General features: G+C 41.5%; 1 protein-coding gene across 1 annotated transcript in view; it reads left to right on the forward strand.

Moving 5' to 3' along the window:
- The first annotated feature begins 7,288 nt into the window (after positions 1–7,288).
- EFNB2 (ephrin B2) overlaps positions 7,289–26,426 on the forward strand; it is a 44,338-nt gene continuing 25,200 nt past the window's right edge. Inside the window, exon 1 of the mRNA XM_045566884.1 lies at positions 7,289–7,623. Coding sequence (XP_045422840.1) covers positions 7,502–7,623 — 122 coding nt within the window. The 5' untranslated portion in view covers positions 7,289–7,501. The remainder of the gene's footprint in view (positions 7,624–26,426) is intronic.

Genomic DNA, 26,426 nt, shown 5'->3' on the forward strand with positions numbered 1-26,426 from the left:
ATTAGTATTTAATGGCTATTTTTACAAATATCAACTTTAAGCTGATAGAGCAATTATGACATCAGTATTACCTTTAAGAAAGACTAACAACACTCAGAATTCTCAAACCTGTGCCTCTGTTTTAGGATATAAGTATTATCACCACAAGTTTCACTTAATAAAAACTAGGAAAATGCTTTTAAAAATTGATGGAATTTTAGCTCATTTTCAAAGTGGGCCATCAGAAAGAACTTAGCTTTGTACTTTCAAAAAAGGTGAAGATGGTCAAATCATCTTCAGTGTAGTGTACTTGCACGTTTATTTTTGGGACAAACATTTAAATTTTTATAAGTTTTTTTGCATGTGGAATCTTATGGATGACTTTTGTTTCATACACTAGAATCTGCTTCATTTATCCTTACGTATGTTTGTTTTAAGTCTACTGGTAGTAAAGCATTAATTCAAGAAAAGGACATGGGTATAAAAATGCTGCCTGAGATGCATAAACATGTCATCAAGTAGAAAAGATCTTCCCCAATATTTTTGAAACAGTTTGATTATGCTTTAAAATTGAAAACATAAGTTAATGAGATGACTAAATGGTAGATTATTTTGTGTGTGCATGTTAAGAAAAATGCTGTTCCTTTAGTTTTGAGCTCCTTTAATAGAGTCTAATTGTGGTAAGGAACAATAAAACCAGTTTAAATATCTTTAAAGAGAAATTTAAATAGGCATGAACTATAGTGAGAACTTTTAGTAAACATACCTGTTACTCTAAAATCATTCATTTTACTAAAAAATATAGGTTACCTACACATCTTTTTTTTATCTCTAAATACAGGCTAGCTCTAATTTCATGACTCTTACACTTTTTTTCCACTGTAACTTTTTTTTTGGTACAGATTCATTGTTTCTAAGCTCTGTATTCAAGTTTTTAGAAATGTTTGTTTTGCTACACAAGTGTTCTAAACATTGTATCTAAAGAGAGTAACCTGGACTTCAGATATTTGAAATCAGTTTATGGGAGCCTTTTAATTTTTAAAAAATTTCTTGCTGCCACATACAGTATGAAGTCACAGTAAGTTGCTTAATGACGTATTACAGTATCTGGTTGCTGTTGGAGACTCACGTAAGATACTGATATTGTTCCTGTGCTTGGTAACTGACTATTACTCTCTGCCAGGCTGCAGAAAAGAGGATGTAATTGTTAATATTATATACCCCAGTCTTTTCTGTGCTGCAACAATGTAGTAATTTGTTTTTTGTTTCCACTGCCTTTGTGTATATATTATTATATAAAAGTTAAAATTTTCTCCCACTCTATTAGCAGTTAAAATGTTCACTAATTTATTAAATATGCCTTCATTCGTAGTTTGTTTTTTTAGGTTATTCTTAATGCATTACAGAATTAACTATTGACTTTGTTTATTTTTATGACAGTATTTAAAATATGTAGTTACTGCCATTTATATTGTGGAGTTTGCAGAATTATCAACTGTATAATACAAACTAAACCTTTAAATTAGCTTGGTGTGAGGACTCTTTAATGCTTTAAATAGGGGAAGGGGTTTGTAGTTGAAGATTTACTACTTCAGTTTCCCTTATAAAGATGTAGCAAATTAGGCTGTTTCTGTCCTCAGTTATTTCTTTAGTTATTTCTTTGCGCTAGTATGTGTCCATAGCTTTTTTTTGTATCGCTACCTTTCCTAGGTGAAGCAGTATCTTAAGCATTTTCAATTGTTTGTATTTTTAATTTTATGAATTAAAATAATCATAGAATCCTGGCTTCTTGAATTCTATGTATCATTTCTAATGCCTCATTTTATAAAAGAAGTCTCTCAGTTTGTCACTTAACTGACATTTCTCCATAGCTGTCACTAGTAGAGTGTTTGTTTTCAGTTGTCTCAATTTTCTGCTGCTTTACACCCAGAACCTTTCGTCTGTTTTTTATTACTGGCCAGGAGAAATGCTGAGGACAGGCTATTTTAATTTTTGAGACTACCTACCCCGTCCAGGAGAGTCTTCGCGAACACTCAGATATTAGAGTGTTGTTAGTGAAAAGACCTGAAAGGACTACTGAAGGTAAAAGGCCTCAATCTAGAAGTCTAGGATGGGTGTCGAAGCACAGGCAATAGGCCCTACTTTTTCATTTGTGGAATGGCCGCTTAATAGTGGTCTTGATTCCTTCACTATTGCCTGTATTATTTGTAATGTTTTTTGTTTTGTTTGTTTACTCTGGTGGTGGTTTTTTAAACATCCAGCTGTCCATGATGGTGGAGGAGCTAATGCAGTAATCTAGAAGATTTGCATTTGCTGATACATTACACGATAACATCTTGTAGCAGATTTGCCATTGCTTAAGATAGATTGTATTACCTATTCTGTTATATATTTTGTGTATTTTACTGATTTGGTGCTGGGAAACAATGGAACGGGGGGATGCAAAAGATTCAGTATAAACTCAGGGTGTTTTGTGTTTTTGTACTAGCTTCCTCTTACCCCACAAAGTATTTCTTTGGAACTTTGGTTTTACAAAGTAATACAAATCAGAATGCTTGTTTTTACATCTTTTTATGTGCCCTGCAAATCTGGTGAAGTGTTTTTATACCTAAATCATTCTTGGGTTTATACATTATATAAACACTTCATTGGAAGTCATACTTGAAGATTGCTCTTTTCCTGAGCCTTTAATAGTAGATCAGAGGATGTTGGACAGTTGTATTTTTTATACCTTTTTTTAAAAAATCTGTGATGTTAAACAGTAATATCTTCCGTGATCCAGCAGCTTCACTATCAGAATGTGTATGTTTCTAATACTGTCAGTTTATTTTCTAAGGTTGGCACAACTGTGATTTACCAAACCTGTATTTGTTAGGGTTAGAATAAAATGAGTTTGTTTACTGTATACATTTGGATGATTGTTTTATTATTTTCTAGGCTTTCACTGTGGATTAAGTAAATGACAAGTAGAATAAGGAGTTAACAAAAGAATTGCAGTTGGTTTTAAGTGCTGTGGAACCTCCTAATTGTCAAGTGGTATAATGAGAGGGCAAAAAATGGTTTTATAGCCCCAAGAGATCTGTTACCTCCTTAGGACTATCAATAATTTTTCTTATATATAAGAATAAAAACATTTAACTTTTTAATGTTCACTACAGCACATCTCTATCAAATCAGTCCATAAAGGGGATATCTTGTTTAGAGAGGTTAAAGTATTTGAGTGATAAAATCAAAATAGTGCACAGCTAACTGTTAACCTACTCCTTTGTTTCCACCAACTATGTAATCCAGTTTGGTATGATGAATGGAGTTTGGTCCTCGAAAACCTCTTGGTTTGTAAATAAGGAATGAGCTTTCATGCCAGCTGCTCAAGCTCTTTGGAGCCATTTCTATATTCTTTGATGTGTGCTGTTTTTGCATCAATGCTGAAGAAGAAATGTAGGTTGAGTTAGAGATTTAAATGACTGCAAGTTGGAAATAGAGTACTTTGCTTTCATAAGGAATACGTTGTTATAGTTTAGAAAGTATGAGTTGTTACTAAACTTCCCAAAGGGAGAAGTGATTCTCTTTTGACTAAGAGCCTCATGTAATAGTTTTGCTGCCAAACACATAAGTAAGCTGTAGTATAAACTGCTTCAGTGTGTAATCTGAATTTTCAGAGCAGGTAGATGGAGGAGGAGTGTATGGCAAAGTTGATTTTAAGAAAGGGTTTAGTTTCATTCAGAAAGATTTTCCCGGTAGGGATACATTGGGCAAATGTGATTTGCTGAAAAGTTCTAAAAACTTCGGTGACATATATGAAATAAATAGCATACAATGCCAGGAAACAAAGTATATGATTTCAGGAGAAGCTTACAGCTATATAGAAAGTTCATTCATTGCATGGATAACACGTCAAATTCAGAGAATTTTTTCTTTAATGTTACATTTAAATAAAATTTTTTTATGGAAGTTATGTTACATGTCTTTTGAAATGTGTCTTAGAATTGATGGAATACTGAATAAGGATTATATAAGAAACAATCAGGTCTAAAGACCAAAACCTGCCTAGGAATTCAAAGGATCAGGGACATGACTAATGAGGTACACTTTGGGGGTGGGGGCAATGGCACTTTTTTAAGCTGGAATTATCCAAATTTTATATTTGGCACCTAATTCTACATTTATTCAACTTCATAGTAACTTTTATAATTGGCTACAGTATATCTTTGAAATTGCCAAGTCTTCATTAATTTGACTTTTAGAAAATTTCTCCTTAACTCTAGAAACCTGAAGTAACTTATGCTGAAATAAAAACTCATTTTTTGATGTGGGGTTAAATACATTCTGGTAAAATTACATATTTTCAAAAATAACCAACTTGTTCCAACAATTTAATTGTAAAATGAAGTCCAAATACAAACAGGTATTAAATTGATGTGATTGGTTCTTGGTTTGTTGTGCTTTCGAATTTTTACTTTGTACGTGCCAGTCTGACTGACTTTTTGTTTGGTGTATGTATACAACAGTAGATACAAGTGGCTTGAGTTGATGCTTTTATTTAACAAAATTACTATCTAGACTAATATAGTAGAACATTGATACATCGAAATTGTTTGCTGTTGCTGATGGTTTTCACATAGTCTCTACATCAAATCTATACAGAAAGTAAGTTGTATATTCTCACACTTTAAAGCTATACCATAGAAATCTTTGCGTTGGATTTTTTTTTTGTTATATATGCACATTGTTTTTAAAAGGAAATTATTTTTAAATGTATATTTACAATTTTCCCAAAGTGAAATGCTTTGGATGTGATAATATCTGATTCACTGGAAATGTTATTTTTGGAAGCTGGGTTATTTTCAGACAATGCAAATTTCCTGTATTTCCTGTAGTTTACTTGGAGAAGAGGATGTAGTGAGCCAAGAGGTCACAACTTAAGTTTCACAATATAAGTTTGCTAAACATGAAAGGTGCTGAGATATACTTAGTGTTTGTTCTTTTAAGCTAACTTCATATTCGATTTCAATGAATTCCTTAAATGATTTCTTTAGGCATATTAAAAAACAGTCCTTTTTTTAACCTTGTGAAGTTACAAGTCATAGTGCATGCCCCTTTTTTCAGTCTTTCCTGGGAATGTTAAGTTTAAATCGGTATGCCCTTTTTGAGCCTTTTTAAAAAAAATTCAAGTTTAAGGCTTATTTAAAACTATTAATAGTAGTTACAAAAAACAAAATTCTCTGCTCTCTTAAGGATCCATTTGGAGGAGTGTATTCAATACTTGGAATGCTTTAATGTTTTCTGTCTCAAGCGAGCCTCTACAAAATTTTCACACTCTAGTTGATACATACGTTAACTTACGATGTTTAAAAAAAATACACCATAAAAATCTTTAGAAATTTTTATGAAGAAAGGTGAAAGAAAAACTAACAAGTATCTAAACTAGATGTTTTGCCATATATATTTTCTCTTTTAGTTTAGTGGATAATTTGGTTAAAAAATATAATTTGTAGGAACAACCATTGCATTTGAAACAAATTGTGGTGTAGACAGCATTAAAGGAACAAAACGTGGGCATATAACATTTTATTGTTTATTTTTGAAACTGTGACTTGTACATTTGTACTCTCCCTTATTTCTATGCTGTTGGGCATTTTGAAAGACTTTCTGACTTGATTAGTTTCTGCCGGATACTGGATCTGGGTAGGTAGACCATTATGCTCTCGAGATGCCGAGAAGTAAAACTGGTCGCTGGTGGGCGCTGTGGGTCCGTGGAAGTCACTGATGTGGTTGCTGGAGCTCGTCAAAGCTGTTCTTTGGACAAGCACTTAACTGGGAAAGTAATGAATTCCTGCCACCTCTGCATTTGGGTCTTTAGACACTGAATAAGATGCACATTGACTTTTACATCACACCCGGATATATGTTCCTGTCACCCCCTAAATCCCGGTCACCTTGGGAAGCGTGTCTCCAGGAGGCCAATTAATAAGAAAGTCCCCGCGGGCGTGTGCGCGCCGGCGACGTTTGCAGGGAAGGCTTGGGAGGTGCTGCTTTCCCAGGAAGTGAGGAGCGGAAGAGACGCCCGCGAAGAAAGTGTGGAGAGAGTGGAGGGCGAAGACGTTCACGCGCTAATTATCAGCTGCAAATTCCTGCGCCGCGTCCCCTGGAGTCGTTTTGCATTTCCCAGCCCTATTGACTGAAGTCGGGCCGGAGCTGATTGTTTGGTTCCAAAATTAAGTGAGAAACCTTCGCTAAGAGGCTTCGTGAGAAACAGCGAAGAGAGCCGGGGACTCAGTGGGTGCGTGCACGGTGTGTAAGTTAGTCCTATAAAGAGGGAAACATTTCGTTTTAAGAAGGAAAACCCAAAAGGAAACCCACTGCTTGGACTCTGCACAAGTCTGGATTGTCTGTTGAAGTTGGGACACTTGCAGGACAACGAAGGCGCTGCCGAGCGCGGAGACACGGGCGGGCGGGCACGGGGACAGGTGGCCCGTCGTGGTCGTCCACTCCACGCTTGGCCGTCCCTGTTTCAACGTCTCCACAACGTCCGGGAGGCCTCCCGCCGCCGCACCGAGGGCGCCCTGTGCACACGCTGGGTCACTTCTCTCTCCCGGTCGACGGCTCAGCTGCGCGGCGCTCCGAGCCGGGGGTGGGGCTCACCTGTCAACCTCAACCCCGCCTCGCGGCGCCCGGGGCCGGGCGGGGGCGACAGACGGACGGGCCGGCTGCCCAACCAGCGCGCGGCTGCCGCGCGGCGGGCCAATGGGCTTCGCGCTTCGGGGCGGGGCCCCGCGTTTATAGCGCTCTGACAGCGCGCTGACCGCGCGGACTCTTCTCGGCGGGGACGGCGGCGCCGGCCGGAGCGGAGAGCTGCGCGCAGAGTCGGTCCCGGCGCCCTCCCCGCACACAAAGGCCCGCGCGCGTCCGGCGCCCGCGGCGGGGACCGCGTTTCCTCCTGCTTGCTCCGCGAGCCGGGAGCCGCGAGGACTGAGGTGGCTCCTGCGCGCCCGGAGGCGCCCTTCTCCGCTCCGCGCTCCGGGACATGGAACCGCGCCGACGCGGCGCCCGCGCGCTCGGGCCGCTGCCCGCTCCACTGGATCTATAGTCAGAGGCGGCCCCGCTCGGGGCGCAGCGCCCGCCGCCCCGCGCCGAGTCGTCTCTCCGCTTCTGGCCTTTGTGTCCCGGCCCCGCTCCCTCCCTGCCGCCCCGCGCCCGCCCGCCTGCCCGCCAGCCGCGGCTGGCCCGGCACCCTGGAGCCGCACGGGAGCCGGCCGTCCGAGCTGCGTCCGGCGCGGCGCCCCGGAGCCGCGAGTCCGCCGCGCCGCCGCGCCCCGCGCATGCGATCCCGCCCCGCACCCTGAGGGCCCGGGAGGGCGAGCGCACCTGGCCTCCGCGACCGCCGGAGCTGCTCGGCGCACCCCGAAGCTGTCTGCGGGCGCCTGCAGCCTTACCCCCTGGTCTGCCCCGGAGGATTGGGGCTCCCGGCCCGCGTCCTGTCCCTCCGCGGCCCGGAGTGCGCGGAGCTGGGAGTGGCTTAGCCATGGCCGTGAGGAGGGACTCCGTGTGGAAGTACTGCTGGGGAGTTTTGATGGTTTTATGCAGAACTGCGATTTCCAGATCGATAGTTTTAGAGCCTATCTATTGGAATTCCTCGAACTCCAAGTAAGTGGCGTCCGCGGTATCTCTAGGTCCTGGCCCCGGGGTCCGCCCGCCGCGCTGTCCTGGTGGGAGGAAGGGTCGGCTCGCGGAACCTTGGAGTCTGTTTTTGGAACCTCGGTCCCCTGTCCCCCTCCCCTGCCACATTTCACTAGATGGAGACTCCTCGCTCTATTTTCCAGCCCGCGCGTTGGCTCGAAGGGGCGGTTTCCCCGCCTTTCCTCCCCCAAGCGCTGCCCCGCGCTAAAAGCCCCTGGCGGCTCGGGTGTCACGTCCGGGAAGGTGTCCGATGGCGATACCTGACTCTCTCTTGTTTTCGAGGACGGAGGACAAGGCCACAAACAGGGCTGGCCGGCGCGCAGGGACGGGTGGGCTCTGGAGAGAGGTGGAGATGCTGCACTAGCGAGGAGCCTAGGCGGCCCAGTCCGGGGCCCGCGGGCAGGCGGGCGGGCGGGTGACGGGTGTGGCGGGACTGGGGCCGTGGAGCGCACCCTCGCAGAGGGAAGCCGTGGGTCGCTGCGCCGCCCGCAGCGCCCCGGGACCCGCGCCTCGGCGCCGTGCGGCTAACCCGAGAGTGCGCGGGGAGTTCTCTTGCTCCGCAGAACTGGGGCGGCGAGCCCTCTCTTCCTCGCCCGGGGACCGGCCTTGGGCTTCTCCGGAAGGGCCCTCTGCACATCGGCTTCTCCGTTCGTTTATAAACCAAAGGCCCTGAACTCTGTGCAGACTCTATCGCTGCCCTTATTTTTCGGATGCCTTGTGCAAAAGCTTAGGGCCCTGCCCAGCCGACGCTGCTCCTGAAGTCTTTGCCCTTGGGGACCCTGGGTAGGAATGGGATCCTTTGGACCAGATTTGCTTTTATCCAACAGTACGGGTGGGAGAGCCAGGCCTTGGAAAGAGTAACTTTCATCTGGGCTACCGCAGTGCACTCAGAATTCAGAAAATGCAATCCATCTTAGATATATATGGCCGTGACTCGTAGTCATGTGGGCATTCAATATTGCATATCATCTCATTTCGAATTACATCCAAAAAATAGTTTACAGAATCATGGAATTTTATTCTTGGAAAACATGGGAGAAAGTGTGGAGTCATTAGCTTCTAGGGTAAACGTTTGAGACCAGAAGCAGTATCAGTGGCCTAATGGAAGTTGATCAAGTTGGGCATGGATTTTGGAGTAAAGAGATGGGGATCGACTTAGAAATCACATCTTCATTGAAGAATTTTATCCACTCTGTGAGATGTGGTGCATTTCAAATTCACCAACATGTTAACCAAGAATTCCTTCAGTAAAAGAGCAAAAAACGTCACAGTTATAAATCGGTTTAAAGAAATTCTTGCATGATGCTAGGTGGCACTTAAGGCACTTTCAAACACGGCTCCTATGTAAAAGTTACTTCATGCCGCCTCCTTCCATGTAGTCTGATCTGGTATGGATTATATTTTTAATGTAAGATTGCATTTGCCGATGAAGTACTGGCGGTCTCATCTTTACACCGACACCGAAGCGTGAGGCACCAGGTGATGCCGGAAAGCGCCGGGCTGGGACCTGCGCGCCGAGCGGGCCCCGGAGCCGAGAGAGGCCGCCGGCCAGCCGGGGAGGGGCAGCCGCGGCCGCGGCCGCTCGGCGCCTACAGAGGTCACTCTTCCATGCGGAATGCGCGCGGCGCCCGCCCGCCCCTCCCCCAGGCGGCCTGCTGCGCTCCGGGCCTCACTTTCACTGCCCGGCTCTCTTTGGGGGCTGATTTTTTTTTTTCTTTTTTGAGGATTTAATATTTATATTTAAATCTAGTTGAAAGAAATTCTCCCATTAACTTCTTCAACGTTCAGCTCAGTATATGTATCTTTGCATTATTGTTAACTATGAGTTTGTGTGTACCCGACAGGAGGATTAGAAATACCAACTTGGGGAGAAAAAAGGTAGAACAATAATTATTTCAATCTGAGTCTTGGGCATTAGTATCTTCTTTTCGTAATGTGTCGGGGGATGGGCGAGGTGACTTCTATTTACTCACCATCCTGATGATTAAGATTAGTCTGTTTTTCCAAGCGGTGGCCGGATTTAGAGACCTGCTAGGGCCCTGCATTTCCCAGAAGCCTGCCTCCCTGCACTGCTACCCTTGCTGTTGGTGTGATTGTTCCTGTCCTCAACAGTAGAATTTCTTTTAAAATCTCATGATAATGGTTTGCCTGGAGGACTGGATAATATGTTCCTGGAAAAAGATCTGCTTTGCAAACGCGTGCAGCTGAATGCTAGCTTGAGAGATCAGAAAGATTTCGTCCTGGAGGAATGATATGAAAGAGCCTTTTCTAAGTTTGAGAATGAATAAAAATCCCCTGGTGCCAAGGGGTTGCTTTACTTGGAGAAATTGCATATTTGTTTCCAGGGAAAAGTTTCAGTCAGTAAATATGACTTGGCAGAAAGGTAATCAAATGCATTGAAGTTTCACGTCAGTTCCTATGAACTGTGGAACAATTCATTTGTGATGAAGCAGCCATCAGTAATTAGATTTGTTTCATTCGGAGGTCAGCTTTTTTAGCAGGTGGTCGACATAGGGAGCATGCAGCAGCTGTTTGGATACGGGGTCCAGAAAGTCCTTTGTGAATTCAGCGTCTCCATAACTACTTTAATCACATTGTCTGCTGCTCCTATCCGGGAGAGTGTATGTGGTAATCTAAAGAAGTCCTGTGTACTGAAATATTAGTGGCTGCCCAATTAGGTTATTCGCATTGCATCCGTAGGTTCTGGTAGAGTTGGGTCGGTTGTAGCCATTTTGGTTTTTTAGGTTTGTTTTTTTTTTTTTTTAATTCAGCAGAGAACAGCAACGCCTAGCTTCCATTTTTAATTAACATTTCAGTAGGACATTCTTTTTCCAAGTGTGATATTTTTGTCAAAATAAAATGATTGGCTATTTTTTTTTAAATACTAATTTTACTTTAGCGTGAGCAAATCTGTATAGGTATGGTATTGTGGAATGAATTACACTGACTTTGTTGAAAATTTTAATCCAGTATTAATTTCTTATGTCTAGGGTTGCTATTTTGTCTGCATCACATACCAGTTAGTTAACAAAGCATTTTGTTTTTCCCGTGTAATTTTTTCCCCTACATAATACAGAATTCCTGATATTGATTGACTTGATACAAAAGAATGGCTGGATCATATCCAGATAAAGTATAATACATGGGCTTTACCACAGTCAGGCCCTGAATAAATACGGACCTGTCAGAGATTGATAAAATAAACTACAATGGATAGTGCTGTTTAAACAGTTCATTCAATAACATATATAAGCCAGCCTGCCTTCCATTGTGTCTGAAATTCTTATTTTTGTAGGTAAACAAATGCACATTCAGCACTGATTGAATAGCCCCTTGAACTATGCTCCACAGTTTGCGTTTGGGTTAATCTTGTCGGTTTTAATATAGAGAGAAAAAAGCTCAAAGCACCAGGGGTGGGATTGTTAGTGCTTTCACATCCACATTCCTCACATTTTGTCAGGATGATAAACTGTAGGTAATGGACTGTCGTTGTTCTACAGGACAACTGAGCCAGGCAGAGCACAAAGACAGAGCTAAAGCGATATCTCATGATGTGCTTGGTAGTCTTCTTTTCAGATGAGAATTTATTTGGGAATCTTGTGTCTAGGGACCGCACTTCTTAACCTCAACAATTACAACTTAGAGCCCTAGAAACAGGAGTTGGAGGTTAAGATGATTTGTTAAGCACTTGGTTCTAAATCTTTCACAAAGCATAGCTGTTGACACTTGTCCTTCTGATGCAAAGAAATGCAAATGACTCCAACGTTTCTAAACGTTTCTGACTTTTAAGCTGTAGTATGTGGACAGGTGAATTAGCCATTGGCCCGAGACCAGCTAAAAAGTACTAGTTGGAATGGTTTTTCCATACAGAGTCAACTGAAGAACAATTGGGATATTTATTATCATAAAGCCTCTCATCTGTAAACTTACTGAAGTGAATCCTTTGGTGGATCGGCAAGATAATTATCTTCAGACGGACATTGCAACTGGAGCAACTAAGTCCTTGCTATCTTGTCTTCCATTACACATCTTTTAGGTAGCTCCCAGGAGCTTCAGTGTCACACCTAACTTCGAGCGACACGTTTCAGAGTATGTTCACCTAGTGGGAAACTATTTGAGATCCCAGCATGACTGCAGCGGTGCGTCATAGGATTGGGAGTGGCAGGGAAGAGGAAATACAGACTGTAGACCCTAGTAAAAAAATTTTTCTAGGAAAGATACTTCTTTTAAGATTTCATGAAAACATTATTCTTAAAATATTTAATTGTAAATTAGACAAAAAGAAGTGCTCTTCTAAGAAAAATGATGAAAATGGTCCTCATATCTGCCTCGTGTCTGCCTTCCTTTGCTGCTAACATAAAGAACCTGTTTTTCAGGTCACTTATTATACATCTACATAGGTTTGCGTATGAGCTCACCCTTTGTGGAGCAGAGTGGAGCCTTAAAGAGGAGTGTTCAACTGTTTAAAATATTTTGATTAAAATATGCAGAACCCATAGAATTATAAGCTTCTAGTCAGGAATTAGCTCTTTCAGGGAAGAGCTCCCCCCCTTTTAAGGGGGAATTAGAATGGGGCTGGGGGAGGAATATAAGAACAGCAAAGAAGGAAGGATAGCAAACGGGACATGTTCCGAACAGCTTGGAAAAACTCCTGTGGCTTCATTGTCTCTGTAAAGCCAAAGAATACAAAGACATAAGCAATTCAGCCCTTCTCCCATGATGGAAGATGTAAACCGTTGACATGCCTCCCCTGTTTAACTTGTTTAATTCTCATTTTAAATTCAGCACTATACTAGCCGTGTGAACTCTGAAGGTTTCTTTAGTAATCCATTTTGTAGTTCCGAATCAAAAACAAAGTGAAAGGGTCTGACACAATTTGCTTTTATTTTTAGGCAAATCAACCCTGGTCATAGTTAATAAGGGGATTACAACCCAGACTAGGTCTTTACAGATGTGATGTACACCAAGGGCAGAGTATAAAGAAACTGATCCCTTTTGATTGAAGTATGGTAAAAAGGCATAGAGAAACCAGCAGCAGTAATCTGATTGTATGGCAATAAAACCACCATTTTCTGTCTTTCAGATAAAAATAATGTGGTAAATCCATGCAGTTCATAAGATGTAAAGGCAGATAAAGGGTGAAGCCATGGCAACATATAGATTAGCTTGATGTTAGAAATGACACGTCTCTGAAAAGGGCACAGAGACGAGGGCCCTTGCTCCAGGCTGTTGGGTATTATGTGAGAACCACGCAGACTTGGAAACTAGGATTAGAAAGTATGAAAGCTCTACTTGTGGTCTGGGATGGCTAAGGCAGTAAAGAAAGGCTGCTCAGTTCTTGCTCATTGGTGGTGGATAATATGGCAAAGGTAGGTTTCATTGACTGCCTTTTTTATAGATTGAGATGAGGGCTGATTAAAACTTCAGATCACTGCAGTTGTTAGGGCCTGGGAGATTTTCCTTTTTAACTCCTGGCCTTACAGCGGCAGCCGTTCTGTAGGATTAACTGCACTTCGCGGTCCTTGCCTTAATCTATTTGGGCTTCAGCAGGGCCATGCTGGGAAGGAACAGAGACCAGAGGGGATAGGTAGGGCTGGGGTTATCTGAAAAGAAAACAGAGACTTTTTGATTTCAGCCATCTTTTCAGAGCCAGCTCCATCTCCCACCGCATGGGAGAAGCAAAGGTAAACAGGACACATTGTCCCTCTCCCTCAGCCACAGAGCTCTTCTGTGAGTTTTGTTTTTCCCAACCTGGAAAAAAAAAGATATAATAAACTTAAAGGGGGGGGGTAGGATTTAGTTTTAATTCAAATTAGTAGTAATGCAATATGCCAAAACCAATGGGCTTATCTAGATGTAATTTTACTCCTAAATGTGAGTCTTAACCTTTGAGTTGAATGGAATAGGCTCCCTTAGTGTAAATTATAGGATTATAAAAATGTTAGTGCTGCCCAACCTTGAAGTCAAAAACAAAACCAGAAACTCTCCATGCTGTTGCATCTTATTGCCCTCTGTTCTGAACAACCTTGTAAATAAGCTAGACTTTTGTTTTCGCCTTCCACACTTTCCATTTTAGTCATTAAGCAAAATAAGCCATTGAAATCATGATTGGGTTACATGCAGAGTGACATCCACAATTGGGTCAAGCCAGGAAAAAAAAAATTGCTTTATTGCCTCCTATTTGGCATTGCAGAAAAGTCTCAGCACTTCTTTGGGAGAGTCTAAACTCTTAAGACATTGAAAATACTGAAAACTGCAAACACCCTAAGTGTCTTTCTTGATGGAGTGGATCTTGGGTGTGTTTTGCAAAGGGGAATTTGTGTTGTTGTTTTGTTTTGTTTTGTTTTTAACAGCAACATAGGGTCTTTTTAGACTTCTGTGTTCTCTGAATGTTGGATGAAGATTGTCATTAAATCCTAAATATTCAATTTGGTTGGTTTTATTCCTAATTCTCAGCTGACGTGATCACATGTTTTGGGCTATTGCATTGTTGCCAGTTTTGCTCATTACTGTGAGAATTGCTATAGGCATTCCTATGTAGCATTCATATACTAAAAATATTTAAAAGTTATTGCACATAGACTTGGCATACCCAGGGCCTGCTGCTTTACCTTCCTTTCTAACTTCATTCAGCAATTTATATCAATAGATCCATTTCATTCGTCTAGCTTCATCAAAGAGAAGTGATACCCCCTAATTTACAAGCTGGTCACATCCAAGCACCTTGCATTCTGCGTTTGACAATGATTGTTAATGGCCCATTCAACTAAAGTATTTGCTTGTTAACAGGGAACAGAGCATGATAAATGTCCAGCAAGCTTGCGGCCTCCTTCAGCTTTTCAAATGCAGACTGGTGCATATTTATGGCAGGCAAATGACAAAAGAAGAAGCTGAATTGCCCTGGCCTCCAGCTTTCTATTAGGAACAGGGTTAAAGTGATTAAAGAAATCATTCAAGAAAGCCCTGCCATTTGTTTACTAACCCTCATCCAACTAGTAGCTCTGTATTCTACCTGCATGAAGGTATTTCAGAAGTGTTGGAGATAAGAGTGGTGGATCTAGCAAACCAGTCATGAAAAGAGTAGGTAACCAATTATGAAATGTTTTCCATTCAGTTTACACTGAATGCCAGGTGAACCTATTTCTGTTTTTCCAGCAGAGAATCAGCAGTGGCTCCAAACTATTAAAATATTTTCCTTTTCATGTATAAATTCAAATCTGTAATTCTAGTCCAAAGCATTTTGTGGATGGTAAGTGCATACTTGCTGATTTCAAATAAGAAAACATAGTAGAGGAAAGCTCTGTTAAAGAAAAACAAGTTGGTTCTGCCCATAGTAATTCTCTAAACAAAATATGAAGAAAAAATTGGCAGTAGCAAAGTATTAATAGTTTGCTCTTTTCATTCTCTAAAGCATAAATAGGTAAACGTTCAAACTGCTCAGTGGTGGGCATACATTCAGAGCACTGTGAATGAACCACTGGTGTTCTGCCATGCCTTGAAAACATTGTTTTCTTCAATACTATAGATGATTCGTGTTTTCTGTACCTAGTGATTAAACAATCCAGTTTACTTTCTTCATTCAAATTCGGTTGCATCCAGTTTTAATTATAGTATTTGTATTGATCTTCCAATACTTGCTAGCTAAGTCCCCATTGCCACTGAGGCACGAATCTGTTTCTCATGTACACCACTCCTGCATTACCCCAGAATAATTATTAAATACAAGTGCCGCACAGACTTTTGAAACCAGTAGGGTCGATGCATTTGTGTTGGAGGGAAGGGAGTGATTATGAGTAGTTCTGAGGCTTTAGCTTGTTTGGTGGGGGGGAGGAGGAGTCACTCCCTGCTGTCTGCACACTCTGCTACCGTCCCCAGTCTACACTCCCTGCAGGGCACCCAACCTATGTGCCAATAATAGAAGTTCTGGCCTTCAAAGCCAGAAATGTCTTTTACATGATCGCTTCCAGCCTCTCACGTTATAGCTGATGAACCTGAGGCCCAGCGTGGTTATGCTGGCTGAAAAAAAATGCTTCAGAATTTCAGTCCTTGCTCTTTCTACCACTTAAGCTGGTTTACTGCCCCTGAAACATTGCCCTGAATCAGAATTCCCTAATGAGCGAGTGGGGCAGGGCAAACCATGTTCACGGCCAGCATAGAATATATCTAACTGAAGAAGTTCAAGAATGTCATTTTTTACTGAACTATCAGAACTCTATTTTGGGTACATTTAAGATAAAAACAGAGGCCTTGAATCCCCTCCACCCCTTCTATGGGAAAACTGACCATGATTATAATGGACTGTCCAGTGAAGTTCATGATTTCTCCTAGATGTGTTCCTTCTCTTTGTTTATGACATAGATAAAACATAATCTCTTTAAATCTTTTCTCTGTAATCCCACAGCACTTCGTAGTTAAATATGGCGCACATAGAACAATATACACTGCGCTCCGCTCCGTGACTCACGCAGGTCTTCACCACCCTCCTATGCTGGAAGTTAAGGAGAGACGTTGCCTTGTTTCGTCAGTCTCTGCTTACTAGCTGCCAGCACTGTGTCTGATAATTGTCAGTCGCATGGACAGACAGCCCAGATTTGCGTTTGTGGCTGCTGACGTTGTCCTGACCTACCATACGCCTGCGTCTAGAGATGGATGAGACCAGGGGAGGCCGAGACTGCTACTAAAGACCTGTGGCGCTCAAAGTTAGGGCACCAGCATCACCTGGAGGTCTTGTGAAAACCCTGCCCCCAGAGTTCCTGATTCCTGAGGTCCAGGCTGGGGCTCAGAAATTGACATTTTTAATAAGTTCCCATGTGAAGCTGGTGCTACTGCTCTAGGCCACACTTAGAGAACTGTTGCCCTAGACCAACGTTTTTGGGAAAACAGTTCAACATTAGGTCATCATACTTTTAAAAGCTGTTTAGGGATCTCTGAAGAAATATGTGGTCCTCACCTTGCAGCTCCTGTCCCCATTCCTGCTTTTTGGAGGCCTCGGGGATCTAAACCATTGATGGTAGAGAATGCATTGATGTATTCAATAAGCATTTATTCACTGTTGGACCTGTTGCTGGGCTCTGAGAGTACAAAGCAGAATGACCTCTACCCTCAGATGTAAATTCTAAGGCCAGTAGGGAGAAGCCCAGGTGGAGGCAAGCGCATGGCGTGTGAGGGTGCCCTGGCCAGGGGCGCAGCAGGGACATGGGAGGGGGTCAGCAGGCAGCCCAGGGAGGAGAAGCTTGAGTCTTGAAAGACTTCAGGCACCTCTAAGCAAAGTCAAGCAGATTGCCGAAATAGAGAAAATAGTAAGCAAGTCGAAGTACTAATATTTCAGCTAAGGGCAATGTGTGTCTCTAAAGTGTCCACCTAAGAACGTGCTTGGTTATTTCATACGTCTGGCCATAGCTCAGAGACAGATCCCACAGGGTACAAATAGACCCTGTGGGACAGCTAACCCATTGATTTCAGCTACCTTGTTAATGTGAGAATTATCAGTACCTATTGCTTTTCAAAATGAGTGTGATAATGGATAGGTTAGGCAATTCAGTTTAGCAGAGACAGTTGGGCAAGTGCCATTTTAGCTTAGTTAAGAACACACACTTTGGAATTTGGCTGTGTGAGCCCAGTCCCAGTTTAGCCATTTATTAGCTGTGTACCTTTGGGAGCAGTATCCTTGATGTCTCTCAGTTGTCTCATGTCAAAAATTGTGACAAAATTGTGGTCAGGATTAAATGTATTTAAACAGCTAAGCTCTGTGCTTGGCAAAAATGAATCAATAAATGTCAGTTATTAATAAAAATTAATTGAATATTCACTCTGTGCCTGGCTGTGGTTCAATTTGCCTTCCACAGACAAAGAAAAAATGAAAGTATTCTGTTAATAAAGACTGTAACACCTTTTAAACTCTCTGATGTTGTGTTTTATTTTGTTTATCTGCCCAGCTTCTACTCATTCTTTAAAACTTCCTACTATATGAAGTAGCTTTTTATTTCCTTTCTGCCACCAAATTAGACACTGTCTCCTCTGCTTTCTACTCTTGATGCTTTCTTGTAACATTTGTACATTGGACATGCTCATTGAGCTATGCAGCTACGGCCTTAGAGTACGGTCTTTGCCTAAATCCATTTTCTATATTCTACTAAAGGGTACAGTAAGATATTAGATTGTTATTGAATACATGAATTCAGCCTGTAGGGATGGGCAATGTAGCATTTTTTGCATTGATATTACATGATATTTATCATTTAGAAAACTACTTACTTACCTGGTGGACATTGTTTATTTTATGTAACAGCAGTTTTGTATACAGCACATACTATGTGCCAGCTGCTGCTCTAACTGCTTGACAAATACTTGTTAAACCTTCATAGTAACCATGTGAGGGAAGAACTTTTATTATTCCCATAATACCAATGGAGAGACTTGAGGCCACACTGGTTAATTAAGTTAGCCAAAGTCATATATAGCTAATAAGTGGATTTGAACCCAGGTACTCTGGTGCCAGGATCTCTCTTCTTAATTCTCCGTCTCTCATTTTCATGCTGTTGCATGGAGTAATTAGATATCATGTAACCAAATTAAGGGTGCATTTGCTCAAGACAGTGCATACAAGGTGGATGAAAAGTTTGGGGTGTAATTCTTCCATTGTCCATTTGGATTTATAGTCAATTTCTTATGATGGACATGCAATTTTAAATGGATTCTTTGAATCTTTGCTATAACAAGGTTATATCCAATGAAAACAGAATAATGAGCAGCCCATTAAAAGGATGACTAGACAGTTATTACAGTATATAATACTAATGCATTTATTGAGTATTATTCCTTTGACTAACATTTTCCTTTTAAAAATTTAAAGAGTTGATCGTTTCTAACAGGGAGAAAAAGAGGTCAGATTTTCGAGAAGAGATACATTTGGTTAGATGCTGAGTGTGTGTCAAGCTAAGGAGATAGTATGACATCTTTTTTAGAGTCTAGTCACAATTAAATGCCATTTTATTTTGGATTTTGGGATCTGTGCCAGCTTCCAGCTTGTCAGAGCTGAGAAAACTCAAATCAAGTCCAGGCCTATTTCTACAGCAAACTGGGATTCTGGCCTCTTGCCTGTGGATTCATTCAGTACAGCCCATCTGGCTTTTGATGTTCTGCAAGTTTGGAGCAGTTTGTTTAAGGAAGCCAGGCGGTGAATATTGGTGGGCCTGGGGTTCTCTGGACTCCAGAGGGCTGCCTCTTGGTCTGCATTTTCACCATGCTAATCATCTGCTTACCTGCAGACCAAGTGGCCTGGGGCCAGAGGTCTCTAACAACCGAATCTTCAGGGACCCAGCACACCTTCTTACCTCCTCCCTGTTCGGTTCACTCCCGGTTTAGTTCTCAGTAGCTGCTTGTTTGAATCACTTGTAGTATTTAATGTCTGGAGGATTTTTGGGTTTTGGTCAAGGTAACTCCAGGCTGCACATGGTGATGTAGAGCAGGAAATGCATTGTCCACAAAGTACAGTGGAGCACAGTTCACGTCTTTGTAAGGTACACGGTTTTGGGGTGATCTGTACGGAAGTCAGTAATTCAGTCTGGTTTTGCTCCATTTTGATGTTAGCAGTACAGACCTGGCTGTTTTGTAGCCTGCTCTTTGATGTTAGCAGTACAGACCTGGCTGTTTTGTAGCCTGCTCTGTTTCTCTTCCCTTTCTTCTTCCCCTTCTCCATGGGCCACGGCAAAGCCCTGAGACATGCAGGAAAATGTCTCCTGTCACACGCCCACAACAGACCTGTCCCTCACCCCTCCTGGAGCCCAGGCAAGAGCAGTGTCCAGGAGGCAGCTGTTTAGTTGCTTGTAAAGCAACTGCACACAACCTTGTAAACCGTGTTGCTGGGCGGATTATGCTTGACTGGCAAGGAGAAGCTCTTCTTATAACAAGAGAGAACTAAGAGAGTTTTATCTCATCTTATGCCTTACTTGTTAATTTCTTCATTCTTTAATTACTCAAACACCTATGCAGCATGCAGTCTAGGCAGGGCACCTGGGGGGAGTTGGGGTCCTGAGAGAAACAAGACACGCTCAATCCTGGACGAGTGGGAATGGCAGCCCCTTGCTGGGAACACTTTCAGTGCTGTCTTCCCCACCAAAAGGGAGAGGTTTTGTTTTAATAAAACTTGGGTGAATCACTTTTCGAAATAGGCAAAACTCTTTGGAGTTAAAAAAAACAACTTGATGGTAGGAATGAAAGGGATGAGGAGGGTTGATAAAAAAGATACACACACCCTCACTCTAGATTGTAATATTGCTTTGCTCTACACCATGTCCTAATTCCCTTTCTTCAAGTGTTTTAGTGCCAAGCCATTCCCTGTATGATTTACATATGCCTTTCATCTCTGTGATTGTCCCCACTCAGGTAAATGAGCAAATGGGTCTGACCTCTTATATCTAAAACAGCAGAGAACCAGCTGGAGATGCCCTTTGAATTTCTTTCTCTGTGAAAGCCATTTTTTCTTTCTGGTGCCTCACCTATAAATAACAAGAGTTCCACCTTCCTTTATAGACTCTTGCTAAAAGCACAGTTTGGAACAAGACCGTACAGGCACAAACAAATTACAGTTGGGAAAGAAGCCTGCAATGTCTCTTGTCTCTGAGGGTTATGAAATCCTTGTTTCAATAATGGAGCCGGCCTGGTAGAGCCAGCAGAACAAAGTTTGGCATTTGTGAGATCACTCCCCTTCTCATTTTCCCACTGCACATCATAGCATCTCAGCCTTACTCTTTAAATCCCCAAATTTTGCCTTATCTAGCTGCACAATTCATGGGATGATTTTGGTGGTGTTGTTTTTGGAAAGTTGTGATAATGGTGGTGGCGGGGTGTTAAATCACTTTCATAAATGAAGACATAATTTTTTTTGTTTTGAGCGGTTGATTTTTGTCTTTAATTAGTCTCTGTTAACTCCTGAAAAAAGACAATGGTATCTGTACATCACACACTTAAAGTTTGACTTTATAGATGATTAATATATAAATAGAAGATATATTTTTCACCCTCAGCCTGTTGTTATAGGCATGCCCTTCGGTGAATTGGAGGTTTTTATGACAGTGAAAATCATGGCACAGATTTAAAAAAATGAAATAAATACTTGTGTTAGTTTCTGGAAAAAAATGTTTAAACTATGAGAAAATTATCTTTGAGCATTTTAAAATAAAATTTATTTTAGCCACCCATGTTTTAAGCTCTATATCACAAATAAAAAACAAGATTAACATCAAAAGGAGTCAGTTTTCATTCAATTGTGCAGCACTGTAGGCTGTGAAATTTAATATTATTTTGACTCATTTGGTAATTGTAGAATGACAGAGGAAAATGGATTAAGTTTAAATAAAAGTATATACAACAGCACACAGACTCTCAAATGCAAGTTGAGGTCATTGGGCCAGGGACTGGGCCCTCTAGCTCTGTCATTACACATTGGAACTTGATAAATAAAACTTTCCTTTCTACTATAGTTTAATTACCTTCTTCCAAATGTAGGCATAGATGAGAGGCACAAATAAGCCTAACCTTGAAGAGTTGCTAAACTGGTTTGTATGCCTGTGGGCTCTCCATGCATTTGAATTTCTGTGCGTCTCATCTTTCCTTTTCTTGAAAAGAGTTTGCTTGTTATTGGTGTGAAGTTTGAAATGCACACCACCCCCCCACACACACTCAGCACTATAATGGTTCCAACTTGTATAGCCTACTTTTAGGCCCCTTTTCTTTTCCTTGAATAAATCAGGTTCATGTTGCAGATGATATTTGTTTTAGGAAAGTGTGAAAGAAGGGGCACCTGTGAAAACAGGCAATTGTTCCAACACACGTATGTACACATTCAAATTAAAGCAGAAAGTGTCAATTAAAGCCTCCAATTACTACCTTATTTCTTGGAGGTTTAAAGCCACTGAAAAGATAGTGGTGCACTCGCTGGAAATTTTAAGGTAATTACTTGTTACTCTAAGCAGTAGTATCTGGTAACCTAATTCTGTATAACCCTGACAGCCTCTCTCTACACCCCACTCTTTCTCTGGTTTCAGAATGTCTGTGTAGAAACTTGTTCTGATGTTAAAGTGCAAAAGGGGGCAGTAAAGTGCTATCCACAAAAAGGGAAAACATTTTGCCCAAGTATTTCTTGTTATTGTCTGTGTCTTTCTTGGGCCCTGCTTTTTATTTATTCATTTTATAACAAAACTCTTCTGTTTGGGGCATTTAAAGAATATCTTACTAAGCCGTAGCAACAATCTGGCATTAAATGGAAATAATGCAAGACTGGATATCCTACCCGTTTAGGAAATGTGCCATCAAACTGAGGTGGCTGTGATGTGAAGTCATTCTTTGGGTGTATTTGTATTCCCAAGTGCACAGGGCACTTTGGAAAAGAATCTTGGTCTTTGGTGTTAACGCTGTTCTAGCTCCAGGTAGACGTGGAGAGCTCACAGTGCATGGCAGGGGCTAAGGGGCCCTGGGCTTGGGCTACCTAGAGCAGCAAGCTGTCCTTTGTCAAGAGGTGACTGGCAACACCGACCAACTACAGTAAAACTGCAGAATGCACATTCTCACTCAGATTTCATACTAACCAGTTTATACACTACTTTTATTCTTCACTGTAGCCTTTGACATTTAATTAAAATAAAAATTAAAGCATTTTATGGAAGAAGTTCATGTTTTCCAAAACGGAGTAAACTCAAAGTATGCTTAATACAGAACATCGACTTGGGAATAAACCTATTATATGAATTTTGGTTTGCTAACTGCTAGGCCGAGCCTTTTTCTAAAGCTGAGATTCAGAATCTTTGAAATGTTTGTGCATTTCAATGATTAAGCGTAAATTCTATGTATTCCATGTTTTGCACTTGTTTGACTAAACAAGGTATATGTTGCTACAGCTTTGTGGTCTCAGGAATTGATGTATTAAATAGGCCACATTTTAGACTGTGACAGTTTTATTTATTTGCTTTCTAAGGAATTGCACCAAAAGGTTGAAAGGTTCTACAGGCATTACATATTTTAAATGCTTATGTTTAAAATCATTTATGAAAGATAGAACAGGTTTTTAAACTATACATTAAAAAAATGTTTTAATCTGATCACAAAAACATTGACTGTTTATTGCAGAGAATTTTGAAAAACACAGAGAGCTAAAGACCATTCTGAGTCCACCACCTAACAGCCCAAGATAGTCCCAGGTATGGGCTCTGTGTGTGATGGTCTACATTTGTCTTTGTGTAATTAGCAAAATAAACGAATAACACACCATATATTTTATGTATATATTTTCAACTGAAATTAGCCATCAACTTCTAGTGATTGTATAATGTAATTTCAAAATGAAAGGCAAAGTAAAATTAGTTCTTTGTGGAAAAGTAATGTATTCACCTATGAGTCTCACTTTGCTGGGCAGTTTTCTTCAGAGACAGAAGAACTGTAAGTGTGGGTCTCCTGTCCCCCCACCCATGGCATTTGCACGCGCACCAGCGTATGTGGCAGGGTTTGCCTTGTCTTGTTACCTGAGCGTCATGGCCCTGTTACTCAGGTGCCTGGTACTTGCCATAATTATGGAGAAATATTAAATATCTTATTTAAACAGATTTGTATGTGTATAATATTAGATAGAAGTGGCTCTGGATCTGATCTGATACTTTTCACATAGAAGCTTTCGTACAGCATTTCCAAGAAGCACCATAATCCTGCCTGTCTGGAGGAGGGGATTTACCTGGCCCAGCTATTTCTTTGGACACAGAAACTGGTAGTTCCTGTCTACCTCTTCCTGTTATGATCTCTTCATTCTGTGTCAGCTTACTCTTTCTGCATGCAATTACTAACATTCTAACTTGCCCTCGTTTGTGTGGTAACTTTGACATGCTCTTCAGTCGTTCACCTCCAGGGATCTGTTGCTTCCCTCGGGAGACCCACCAGGCCATCTCTTTTTCACGTGCATCTTCACAGGCTGCACCTGGCCCACGTGGCCACTCAACGATTTGGGTATTCTTCTTGGTAATCCTATGTGCCTTGGCCACCCTTGAAGAAACGTGTATGATGTCATCACACTTTCATGCTTGTGGAATGGTCAGGGGAGGAAGGAGAAGTGGGAAAGAGTGAAGGGGGCAGAGATTGCAATTCTAGGTCCACTCCAAAGCTACCTCTGAGTATCTCAGGGGTAGCTGGCTTTGCACGGATCCTCCAGTGACACTGGGCAAAGTGCAGAAAGCGATCTGGCAAGCACTGCCCCCATCTGACTTCTCAGGCACCTTGTGAGACCTAATAATGCCATACCGGTCAGCAGAAAAAATCCAGACATGACATCCCAACGTGCAGTGATCTGGTGTGTGAATGAAAATCACATGTAGTGACCTCTGAACTCTAAGTGGCTGGTTTATGTTTTAATGCATTATGGCAGTGCCTTAAACAAGCATGTGTTCACAGTGTGGATTAAAACTTTCTGCTGTCTTCGTTAATTGTGGCTATGTTCTAGTCTATTAACATTAAAGACTATTATGTTGCATAATGACTGGGAAAAAAAACTTTCTACAATTATGGCTATGAAGTTGAAACATCTAATTTAAGTTATTAGAGATCTCATTTAGATTACTAAATACTAATGTCTAATTGAGATGGTTAGATTTACCCAAAGTATTATATTTCATGTAGAAGTATTTGAGTCCACTTTGGTGAATAGCTTTTTAAAACTTGGATTAAGTTCAATCGGTAATCCAAGGGTAAAAATAGATTCCAATATGAAATCATTTCACTTCAGGCATGTTAACTTTGGAAACCCTACTTGAGGGTTTCCATTTTTTTCCACATTATATTATCTCTGTATCTGATTCACAGTCAGGACATCTATTGTCTTGGTTGGGAATGATTCACTGGGAAAAACCACAGGAGTTCCCATTTCTGCTCAGTATTCCCCACTCTTGGAACATCTCCCCTTGGCTCCCGGGGAAGCTCTCCAGTGAAAATGCGTGGAGCCACAGCGCCATTGCCCGAAAAGCAGTCCCAAGCCTGAAGGTTCTCCTGATGGGGAGGAAGATGCAGTTTTCCCCTCTCGGGAAGACAGTAAAGTGCTCTGGCTTTGAGTAGCCCAGCTCTGAGAGGAACTGGCCTAGCTCTGTTCTCTCTCTCATCTAGGACATGAATCTCTATTGATCGTCTTTGTTTTTTATTTTGGACTAAAAAATCTCTGGACTTTATTAAATGACACCTCTCTAACCACTTGTTGGGACAAGGTTTAATAAGAGCAACCTCCCTTATGTGGTATGGGTTATAACTATAGAGGTTTCCTTCTGCTGTTTTTCGCTTACGAGATGAAAGTTATCTCAACACACAGAAAGAAATGTGTGTTTGGCATCCACTATGGATAGTCAGTTTAGTAATTCGATAGTCAGTTTAGTAATTTAAAATTAGCTGGTTGTCATCACCATAATTCCTTTTTTTTTTAACACTTTCAAAATCAACATAAGTGTATTAATAAATATTACAAAATATTCAGGGCATAGATGTGCTGTGTAGTCTGAGTTATTAATGTCTCAAAGCAATCTCAAAGTAATGAAATTCTAATGTAAACCCCCTGCCTTCAATTATAGAACTCTACCTTTACTGACTTGATTATAACATATAGGACTCTTTGTTTTCCATTAAAAAAATGGCAGTATTAGGAAACTCACCCCATTTGCTTTTCATATACATTTTGCTATTTGTGTACTTGTCTGTAGTCTATCTGTAACACAAATCTGTAACACAAATCCCATGTAGTTGGTCCGTGTCCTCCTCACCTTTTGGCTCTTGGCTTCCAGGGCAAGGCATGCACACCCCCATGCACAGTGGTGCCAGATGACTATGGCAGAAGAGGCCTCACCACGTTAGGTACAACTTAATGTGTGCTTGGCGTGGAGCTAGACTCCCTGTGTCTTTCCATGTGACACTCCCAGCCTGCATGTGTATTGGCTTTCTCTGGATTTTCTCTAACTTCATGGCTTATCTATGAAAAGCTTGATTTAGGAAAAAATGTGTTTCACCAAACCAGATTTATAATTTAATATGCTGCAGTGAGAACTGAAAAAAAAGTGTTCAGAAAAAGGGGCTTTTCCTGTCATGTGTTGTTAGGCACCAGGGTATCTCTACCTGTTTATTGTGTTGGGTCAGGGAGTGGTTCCTAAATGAAGAAAATGTGATGGAAGGTGCTATGGACGGTGCCTAGCAAAGAGTAAATGCTCAAAAGCAGCAGCATTTTTGGTATTAGTGGTTCTGGAAGTAGTTGATTGTCTTGCATTTTAAATAGAGGGATTGTACAAGACTGCTGATACTTATGAATTTTTTCAGAAAAAAGAGTCAGAAACTCCATCTGCACAGCTCCTTGTTCTCCAGAAACACCATCATGCGTGGGATGATGTCTCATGGAAATCCTGTCCCTCCTACTCAGCCTGCCCCTGCCCCAAATCCCAGTGGTTCTGTCTTCAGAATTCCTATCACGCCTATGATCTGCAAATAGTCTGTGGCACTTAATTTGTATAAATGTTAGCTTCCATTTGTTCATTCATATTTTTTCAACTAATACATTATTTATTGAGCGCCTACCATCTGTCAGCCCCTTGGGCATTTAGTATGGAATCAGACACACACACACACACACACACACACACACACACACACACACACACACACACACACGAGACCTGCCTGCCCTCAGGGAGCTAGACTATAAATTCCTGATGATCAGTGATCGTCCGCTTTTCTATCACTCAGAGCATCTGGCACAAAATAGG

Source organism: Lemur catta, chromosome 13 (assembly GCF_020740605.2).
Source record: "Lemur catta isolate mLemCat1 chromosome 13, mLemCat1.pri, whole genome shotgun sequence".
Classification (NCBI taxonomy): domain Eukaryota; kingdom Metazoa; phylum Chordata; class Mammalia; order Primates; family Lemuridae; genus Lemur; species Lemur catta.